The sequence below is a fragment of the Haliotis cracherodii genome, unplaced genomic scaffold (genome assembly GCF_022045235.1).
Source record: "Haliotis cracherodii isolate W230 unplaced genomic scaffold, xgHalCrac1.p SCAF_2, whole genome shotgun sequence".
Classification (NCBI taxonomy): Eukaryota; Metazoa; Mollusca; class Gastropoda; order Lepetellida; family Haliotidae; genus Haliotis; species Haliotis cracherodii.
In genome coordinates this window covers 64413594-64424283 of record NW_027266275.1, presented here as the reverse complement: position 1 = coordinate 64424283, position 10690 = coordinate 64413594, and the positions used below count along the sequence as shown (strand labels likewise).

Here is a 10690-nt window from a genome sequence, read left to right as displayed (position 1 = left end):
ATTTCGGGCCTTCCTCCCACATTAATTTGACACGCCGTGATATAACTGGAATACTGTTAAAAGAGGCGTTAAAACCAACTTACTCACACATAAAACATAGATGAACATCTGCTGTGAACCTCATTTAAGAGAAATGTAATTCTAAATTAATGACGTTAAATAACCTGGATGAAATTTGATATTATAAAAACATGTTATGATTCACTGGTTTGTAAAACTATGCCAGGTACAACATCTTGTGTGGGCAGCACCTAGGTCTGTATCGACCTACTGAACATGTTCATTACCTAGCTGTGATATTGTTGATTGACAATATGATCAGTGCATATACTAACGCATCCCATTTCAAGAACATGTTTATATAGAATACAAACACTTTGTTCTTGTGAAAATAAGTACACTATGAATAGCTGCATCCAATCTAGCCAGCTGCAGATAATGAATCTATCTGAGTGAGTGAGTATTGTTTTACGCCGCTTTTAGCAATATTCCAGCAATATCACGGCGAGAGACACCAAAAAATGGGCTTCACACATTGTACCCATGTGGGTATCGAACCCGGGTCTTCAGCGTGGCGAGCGAACGCTTTAACCACTAGGCTACCCCACCGCCCCGAATCTATCTGAAATGTTCCCATTGAAGTACAGTATAAAATAATCTTGCAGATATTTTCCTGATTACTTATAATAAGCCCCGTTCAAAAATATTTTACAACTCAACTGTTACACCATTTCAGTTAAAGTGTAACCTCAGAAGCACGCTTTGTTTTGTGACCCAGGATTTGCTATTTCCTGTTTTATTACTTTCTCTATATTTTTGCTCACACATACCTATGTCACCACTCCAAAAATAACACCACTAGTCATCCATTGACATGTTTTGTCTGTGATATAGGTTTCTTAAGGGATCGGTCATTAATTGTAAGTGGGTTGGGTCAGAAATAGGAGTCTCTAGGGGAGGGTCACTAAGAAATAGGAGACTCTAGGGGAGGGTCACTAAGAAATGGGAGACTCTAGGGGAGGGTCACTAAGAAATAGGAGTCGCTAGTTAAGGGTCATTAAGAAATAGGAGTCTCACGGGGAGGGTCACTTAGAAGTAGGGGTCTCTAGGGAAGGGTCACTATGAAATAGGAGTCTCTAGGGGAGGGTCTCGAAGAAATAGGAGTCTCTAGGTGATGGTCTCGAAGGAATAGGAGTATCTAGGGGAGGGTCTCGAAGAAATAGGAGTCTCTAGGGGGGGGGGGGGTGTCACTTAGAAATAGGAGTCTCTGGGGGAGGGTCACTAAGAAATAGGAGTCTCTAGGGGAGGGTCACTAAGAAATAGGACTCTCTAGGGGAGGGTCACTAAGAAATAGGAGTCTCTAGGGGAGGGTCACTAAGAAATAGGAGTCTCTAGTTAAGGGTCACTAAGAAATAGGAGTCTCTAGTTAAGGGTCGCTAAGAAATAGGAGTCTCTAGGTGAGGGTCACTAAGAAATAGGAGTCTCTAGGGAAGGGTCACTAAGAAATAGGAGTCTCTAGGGGAGGGTCTCGAAGAAATAGGAGTCTCTAGGGGAGGGTCACTAAGAAATAGGAGTCTCTAGGGAAGGGTCACTAAGAAATAGGAGTCTCTAGGGGAGGGTCACTTAGAAAAAGGGGTTTCTAGTTAAGGGTCGCTAAGAAATAGGAGTCTCTAGGTGAGGGTCACTAAGAAATAGGAGTCTCTAGGGAAGGGTCACTAAGAAATAGGAGTCTCTAGGGGAGGGTCTCGAAGAAATAGGAGTCTCTAGGGGAGGGTCACTAAGAAATAGGACTCTCTAGGGGAGGGTCACTTAGAAATAGGAGTCTAGTTAAGGGTCACTAAGAAATAGGAGTCTCTAGGGGAGGGTCTCGAAGAAATAGGTGTCTCTAGGGAAGGGTCACTAAGAAATAGGAGTCTCTAGGGGAGGGTCACTTAGAAATAGGAGTCTCTAGGGGAGGGTATAAAACACATAACTGGGGAGGGTCATGGACAAAAATCGACATTTCATAATACAATATAAAGTACATTTGCATTTTGTCTTTTCGGGGAGGATCAAGAAAACACTGTTCATGGTCATCGTAAGGGTCATCCATAAATATGACCATCATTAGGGTCATCATTATTTTCAGTACGTTAGTGCATCAAAAACTTCTGACCCACTCACCCCTGGAATAACTGACCAGTCTGTAAACGATATTTGACAAAAAAATAGATGTGAGAAGATGAACATATGTGCATGAACTACACAGACTTAAGTCACAGCTACTGTATTCCACCCAATAAGCAATCGTTATTACAATCTCGGTGAGCACCTTTCCCGCAAACACAGGACACTGTCGGTAGTCTAGTGGTTAAAGCGTTCGCTCATCACATTGAACACCCGGTTCGATTCCCCAAATGGGTGTACGTGTGAAGCCTTTTTCTGGTGTCCCCCGCATGTTATGTTGTAGGTGGTTTTGTAAAAGTAATTTTCATTACTCGTAATATAATCCAGCTATCTGAATGTCACGTCGCCGTGTTGTGTATTTCAGAAATGTGGAAAATACGCAACAGACTTTTCCTTGTCCAATACAAAAGGTAACAGAGATGTTAAAATTATCCCAAACAGCTGTTTTGGGGGACGCAGGCTCACGATCATCCCTATTCAACATAGCATAACTGCAACATAGTGTCACAAAACAAAACGACCCGTGAAGATCCGGGGTAGAATAGGTCTTCAGCAACCCATGCTTGCTGTAAAAGGCGACTGATGGGATCAGGTGGTTAGGCTTGCGAACTTGGTTAAAACATGTCATTGTTACCCAATTGCGTACACCGATTTTCATGATGTCAATCACTGGATCGTCTGGCCCAGACACGATTATTTACAGACCGCCGTCATATAGCTGGAATATTGCTGAGGGCGGCGTTAAACAACAAACAAACAAACACAAAAGAAAACCCAACAAGTGCCGAGCTGTCTTTTTCTACGCAGACTTCAGGTTACATGTATACAGATTGAAAGGAAAAAAAACAACTCGACTATATGTAATGTCATCAAGCATAAGAAACTGATCGTTGGAGATTGGTGATAAATTTCCCGTGAAGATCCGGGGTAGAATAGGTCTTCAACAACCGATGCTTGCCCTAAAAGACGGCTATGCTTGTCGTAAGAGGCGACTAAGGGGATAGGGTGGTCAGGCTCCCTGACTTGGTTAAAACATCCCAATAACGTGTGTGGACTGATGCTCATGGACTGGATTGTCTGATCCAGACTCGATTATTTACAGACCGCCGTCATATAGCTGGAATATTGCTGAGTTCGGCGTAAAACAACAAACAAACAAACTCTTTCGCTGTGTCATTTGTTGACAGCTCCCCCCTCCCCTTTAATAAATGACCAGTTCCTGAGATGTTAACATGTTATCACCCATTCTTCCTAGGTACTCTTTTTAATTCACAATTATCAAACATATGTTGCTTGCCAATATCCTCCTGTCAAAGCCAATACATATATACATATATATATATATATATATATATATATATATATATATATATATATATATATATATATATATATATATATATATTGATCTATCGATCTGTCATTAAAATCTCCGGTCCAAATCCAATTTATTCATTGACCTTTCATTAAATTCTCCTGTAAAAATCCAGTGTATGTATTGTTGTACCACACACATGTTCACTAGATAAGTCAATTTCTTGTTTAGATTCACAATTAATATCCTTGAAACGATTTCACCTTGACACCTGACCCACTGTGGTACACAAATCTCGTATTGAAACATTGAAGCCTGGGGTAAATGAGATGAGGCAAGGTGAAATGATGTTTAACGTCCTTTATAGCGACTTGCGTGCGTGCGTGCGTGCGTGCGTGCGTGCGTGCGTGCGTGCGTGCGTGCGTGTCCGGACTAATGCGGATTTCATAGTGCTACCCCATTGAGATACCATGCTGCAGTTTAACATAAAAAAACACTCAGACTCAGTATAATCACTCTACTCCGAGCCAACCAGTCCTTGTTTCATCCACTTAATGTCGAGTGCCAGGGAGAGTAACAACAAGTACCATGTTTTAGGTGTTTTGAGAGAGTTGGCCTCCCCTGATGCCTGGAGAGAGTTGGTTCTCCCTGATGCCTGGAGAGAGTTGGCCTCCCCTGATGCCTGGAGAGAGTTGGTTCTCCCTGATGCCTGGAGAGAGTTGGCCTTCCCTGATGCCTGGAGAGAGTTGACCTTCCCTGATGCCTGGAGAGAGTTAGTTCTCCCTGATACCTGGAGAGAGTTAGTTCTCCCTGATGCCCGGAGAGAGTTGGTTCTCCCTGATGCCTGGAGAGAGTTGGTTCTCCCTGATGCCTGGAGAGAGTTGGTTCTCCCTGATGCCCGGAGTGAGTTGGTTCTCCCTGATGCCTGGAGAGAGTTGGTTCTCCCTGATGCCTGGTGAGAGTTGGTTCTCCCTGATGCCCGGAGAGAGTTGGTTCTCCCTGATGCCTGGAGAGAGTTGGTTCTCCCTGATGCCTGGAGAGAGTTGGCCTCCCCTGATGCCTTGAGAGAGTTGGTTCTCCCTGATGCCTTGTGAGAGTTGGTTCTCCCTGATGCCTGGAGAGAGTTGGTTTTCACTGATGCCCGGAGAGAGTTGGTTCTCCCTGATGCCTGGAGAGAGTTGGTTCTCCCTGATGCCTTGAGAGAGTTGGTTCTCCCTGATGCCTGGAGAGAGTTGGTTCTCACTGATGCCTGGAGAGAGTTGGCCTTCCCTGATGCCTGGAGAGAGTTAGTTCTTCCTGATGCCTGGAGAGAGTTGGTTCTCCCTGATGCCCGGAGAGAGTTGGTTCTCACTGATGCCTGGAGAGAGTTGGCCTTCCCTGATGCCTGGAGAGAGTTGGTTCTCCCTGATGCCTGGGGAGAGTTGGTTCTCCCTGATGCCCGGAGAGAGTTGGCATTCCGCGATGCCTGGAGAGAGTTGGTTCTCCCTGATGCCTGGAGAGAGTTGGTTCTCCCTGATGCCCGGAGAGAGTTGGTTCTCCCTGATGCCTGGAGAGAGTTGGCCTTCCCTGATGCCTGGAGAGAGTTGGTTCTCCCTGATGCCTTGAGAGAGTTGGTTCTCCCTGATGCCTGGAGAGAGTTGGCCTTCCCTGATGCCTGGAGAGAGTTGGCCTTCCCTGATGCCTGGAGAGAGTTAGTTCTTCCTGATGCCTGGAGAGAGTTGGTTCTCCCTGATGCCCGGAGAGAGTTGGTTCTCACTGATGCCTGGAGAGAGTTGGTTCAGCCTGATGCCTGGAGAGAGTTGGTTCTCCCTGATGCCTGGGGAGAGTTGGTTCTCCCTGATGCCCGGAGAGAGTTGGCATTCCGCGATGCCTGGAGAGAGTTGGTTCTCCCTGATGCCTTGAGAGAGTTGGTTCTCCCTGATGCCCGGAGAGAGTTGGTTCTCCCTGATGCCTGGAGAGAGTTGGCCTTCCCTGATGCCTGGAGAGAGTTGGTTCTCCCTGATGCCTGGAGAGAGTTGGCCTTCCCTGATGCCTGGAGAGAGTTGACCTTCTCTGATGCCTGGAGAGAGTTGGTTCTCCCTGATGCCTGGAGAGAGTTGACCTTCTCTGATGCCTGGAGAGAGTTGGCCTTCCCTGATACCTGGAGAGAGTTGGTTCTCCCTGATGCCTGGAGAGAGTTGGTTCTCCCTGATGCCTGGAGAGAGTTGGTTCTCACTGATGCCTGGAGAGAGTTGGCCTTCCCTGATGCCTGGAGAGAGTTGGTTCTCCCTGATGCCTGGAGAGAGTTGGTTCTCCCTGATGCCTGGAGAGAGTTGGCCTTCCCTGATGCCTGGAGAGAGTTGGCCTTCCCTGATGCCTGGAGAGAGTTGACCTTCTCTGATGCCTGGAGAGAGTTGGTTCTCCCTGATGCCTGGAGAGAGTTGACCTTCTCTGATGCCTGGAGAGAGTTGGCCTTCCCTGATGCCTGGAGAGAGTTGGTTCTCCCTGATGCCTGGTGAGAGTTGGTTCTCCCTGATGCCCGGAGAGAGTTGGTTCTCCCTGATGCCTGGAGAGAGTTGGTTCTCCCTGATGCCTGGAGAGAGTTGGCCTCCCCTGATGCCTTGAGAGAGTTGGTTCTCCCTGATGCCTTGTGAGAGTTGGTTCTCCCTGATGCCTGGAGAGAGTTGGTTTTCACTGATGCCCGGAGAGAGTTGGTTCTCCCTGATGCCTGGAGAGAGTTGGTTCTCCCTGATGCCTTGAGAGAGTTGGTTCTCCCTGATGCCTGGAGAGAGTTGGTTCTCACTGATGCCTGGAGAGAGTTGGCCTTCCCTGATGCCTGGAGAGAGTTAGTTCTTCCTGATGCCTGGAGAGAGTTGGTTCTCCCTGATGCCCGGAGAGAGTTGGTTCTCACTGATGCCTGGAGAGAGTTGGCCTTCCCTGATGCCTGGAGAGAGTTAGTTCTTCCTGATGCCTGGAGAGAGTTGGTTCTCCCTGATGCCCGGAGAGAGTTGGTTCTCACTGATGCCTGGAGAGAGTTGGTTCAGCCTGATGCCTGGAGAGAGTTGGTTCTCCCTGATGCCTGGGGAGAGTTGGTTCTCCCTGATGCCCGGAGAGAGTTGGCATTCCGCGATGCCTGGAGAGAGTTGGTTCTCCCTGATGCCTGGAGAGAGTTGGTTCTCCCTGATGCCCGGAGAGAGTTGGTTCTCCCTGATGCCTGGAGAGAGTTGGCCTTCCCTGATGCCTGGAGAGAGTTGGTTCTCCCTGATGCCTTGAGAGAGTTGGTTCTCCCTGATGCCTGGAGAGAGTTGGCCTTCCCTGATGCCTGGAGAGAGTTGGCCTTCCCTGATGCCTGGAGAGAGTTAGTTCTTCCTGATGCCTGGAGAGAGTTGGTTCTCCCTGATGCCCGGAGAGAGTTGGTTCTCACTGATGCCTGGAGAGAGTTGGTTCAGCCTGATGCCTGGAGAGAGTTGGTTCTCCCTGATGCCTGGAGAGAGTTGGTTCTCCCTGATGCCCGGAGAGAGTTGGCATTCCGCGATGCCTGGAGAGAGTTGGTTCTCCCTGATGCCTTGAGAGAGTTGGTTCTCCCTGATGCCCGGAGAGAGTTGGTTCTCCCTGATGCCTGGAGAGAGTTGGCCTTCCCTGATGCCTGGAGAGAGTTGGTTCTCCCTGATGCCTGGAGAGAGTTGGTTCTCCCTGATGCCTGGAGAGAGTTGACCTTCTCTGATGCCTGGAGAGAGTTGGTTCTCCCTGATGCCTGGAGAGAGTTGACCTTCTCTGATGCCTGGAGAGAGTTGGCCTTCCCTGATACCTGGAGAGAGTTGGTTCTCCCTGATGCCTGGAGAGAGTTGGTTCTCACTGATGCCTGGAGAGAGTTGGCCTTCCCTGATGCCTGGAGAGAGTTGGTTCTCCCTGATGCCTGGAGAGAGTTGGTTCTCCCTGATGCCTGGAGAGAGTTGACCTTCTCTGATGCCTGGAGAGAGTTGACCTTCTCTGATGCCTGGAGAGAGTTGACCTTCTCTGATGCCTGGTGAGAGTTGGTTCTCCCTGATGCCTGGAGAGAGTTGGCCTTCCCTGATGCCTGGAGAGAGTTGGCCTTCCCTGATGCCTGGAGAGAGTTGACCTTCTCTGATGCCTGGAGAGAGTTGACCTTCTCTGATGCCTGGAGAGAGTTGACCTTCTCTGATGCCTGGAGAGAGTTGGTTCTCCCTGATGCCTTGAGAGAGTTGGTTCTCCCTGATGCCTGGAGAGAGTTGACCTTCTCTGATGCCTGGAGAGAGTTGGCCTTCCCTGATGCCTGGAGAGAGTTGGTTCTCCCTGATGCCTGGAGAGAGTTGGTTCTCCCTGATGCCTGGAGAGAGTTGGTTCTCCCTGATGCCTGGAGAGAGTTGACCTTCCCTGATGCCTGGAGAGAGTTGGTTCTCCCTGATGCCTGGAGAGAGTTGGTTCTCCCTCATGCCTGGAGAGAGTTGACCTTCTCTGATGCCTGGAGAGAGTTGGTTCTCCCTCAGTTGTGCTTATGTACAGACAATACAGTAATAGAAAAAAACATTTGATCATCAGGTCAGATTCCCCCTTCTCTCAAGTTCTCTACTCTTCAAATCATAAAGAAAACAGTTATACAATATATTATAGTTGGTTTTGTTTCCTGTGAACATGGTGAGAATCAGTGAGGCTAGTGTGTTTTTATTTTAAAGTAAGTAAGTAAGTAAAGTAAGTATTTGTGTTTTTAAGATGTGATGAACCTATTCCCCACACTACTCCTCATATAGGAGACCGCCTCCGTGGTCTAGTGGTAGAGCGTCCGCCCAGAGAGCGGAGGGTCCGGAGTTTGATCCCCGGCCGCGTCATACCAAAAGACGTTAAAAGATGGTACTTGTTGTTACCCTGTCTGGCGCTCGGCATTAAGGGGCTAAAACAAGGACTGGTTGGCTCGGAGTCAGTATACTGTGTCTGAGTGGGGTATTCATGTTAAACTGCGGCATGGTATCTCAGTGTGCTAGCACTATAAATCGGCATCAGCCTGGACTAGTACAAGCAGCCACACACACACGTGCATTCACGTCGCTATGTAAGTGCAATAATCTTGGACGCAACGTTAAACCCAATTTCACCTCACCTCACCTCATATAGGCGGCAATACCACACACAAGTAATCAGTTTGTTGTGGCCTGACCAGTTACAGCACCATCTGTGGGATGAAGCTCTAGGGATGCAAACAGTGATGTACACCAGGTGGCAGTTCAGACTGTCATCCCAGGCTGCAACAGCTGCTTCCAACACTTCTACAAACATCTACACTAGGTGCATCCACAAACTATCATGATGATCCTAAACCTATCATTCAACCTACAATATAGTGGTCAGCACATTGATGATAATATAAGTTCTAGCAGTATCACTCAGGGTACATGGGGTTTTAGGTGTCCTGTGTTAGGTTTTATAAAACAAGCCGGAGGAGAGTCATCTGAGTGGCATAAAACCTAACGAAGGACGCATAAAACCCCATGTACTCCGAGTGATCCTGCTACAACCAATTTATCTTACCGACATGTTTTAATATGTCATTGTAAAATAATTGAAATAATTCAAATTGATAGAAAGCAGCTGTTGGACTGAGCTGAAGTAAGCTTGCGGTATATCACGTGACTTCCGTTGACTCGGAAAAGGCTTTTTGCTTTGAAGTGGGGTATAAAGGATTTAATCTGCCTCTCACATGCAGCTTGACTTGCTCGTGGTGGGGTATAAGAAATTTATTCCCCTCCAAGGTGGGATATGCAGTATTTTATCAAGATCACATGGCCCAATCAGATCTCATCATTCTGACATGGAGGTATGATAATGGACATTGTTTAACTTGATGATGATGATGGTGATGACATTAGATCTTAACTATAATTTGAGGAAAGTTTGTTTCGCAAGCAATGGAAAGACAATAAGCATACACTATGTGTCTTGCCAAACAGCAAAACAAAAACACAATTATCTTTCTCAGTGTAACCAACTGAAAATAATGTCCCCACTTTCTGTGCCTCTACAGGTAATTTTGTTCACAGGCTGAGTGAAACCAGTGAGTGAGTGAGTATGGTTTTATGCCGCTTTTAGCAATATTCCAGCAATATCACGGCGGGGGACACCAGAAATGGGCTTCACACATTGTACCCATGTCGGGAATCGAACCCGGGTCTTCAGCGTGACGAGCTAACGCTTTAACCACTAGGCTACCCGACTGCCCCCTGAAACCAGTGATCAAATTGGGGCATCCACATGAAATAGTTTGTGTTTCGTTTTTTTTAAAAAATGCTCCAGGGTGTTTGTAGCTAACAGACAGATAACATTCGATCAGAATTAGGGGGCTGAAAGCTAGGAAATCTCTCTTTAGAACAGAACAATTTTAATTTTTTTTAGATTTTCTTAATTTTGCCCAAAAAAAAGAGGAAATGAAAATATGAATATTTGCAACACATTTTGTTTCTATCTCTGTAAATCTGTTTTTGTTTAAATTAACATCACATCTCCTTTGACATTTACATATTTTCTTATCTGTCTCTTTTATATTGGCATCTACACTAAAAATATCAAGGAAACAGGAATGAAAATCGTCTGCCCTCAGTTGATCAATTTAAACAATTACATATACAAGAATTGACAATTATTCGCCTAAGATGTTCCATTAAAGGAAGCCTTCCGTTGCCATGATTATAGTCATAAATTTCAATGATACAGTGATCATTCAATTAAAAGGCAGAATACACAAGCTGCGTGGGTAGAACTGTCCCATCTGTCGTTTGCCAGCATGGTCACACAAGTCACTCTCCTGTGTCTAAGTGCAGAGTAGCATTCAGGTTCAAACCGAGCAACAGGAAAACTCAGCAATATTCCAGCTATATGATGACAGCCTGGAAATAATCAAGTCTGGAGCAGACAATCCATTGGTCGATATGTGAGCAATGATCCACGCCAGCTGAGTTTGATGACATGCTATGAACTAAGACACCAAGTCTGACCACTCAATCCATTAAGTTCTTTCTGACGACCAGCATAGGATGCTGGGAGTCAATTCTAACCCTGAATCCCCACGTGGGAATTGATCAGACGGAATTGATCATTGGGAATTGATCATTGGGAATTGATCAGTGGGAATTGATCAGTGGGAATTGATCATAGGGAATTGATCAGTGGGATTGATCAGTGGGAATTGATCATTGGGAATTGATCAGTGGGATTGATCAG

At 46.5% G+C, this 10690-nt stretch overlaps 1 protein-coding gene across 1 annotated transcript; it reads right to left on the bottom strand.

The window, feature by feature from the left end:
- Nucleotides 1-3998: 3998 nt before the first annotated feature.
- On the bottom strand, nt 3999-9010 carry LOC139467730 (uncharacterized). Its single transcript, XM_071249239.1, has 5 exons — nt 9005-9010; nt 6918-7889; nt 6513-6809; nt 5271-6404; nt 3999-5162 (listed from the first exon to the last, which is right to left on the bottom strand). The coding sequence occupies exons 1-5, from the start codon at nt 9008-9010 to the stop codon at nt 3999-4001; spliced, it is 3573 nt and encodes a 1190-aa protein (XP_071105340.1).
- Nucleotides 9011-10690: the final 1680 nt, after the last annotated feature.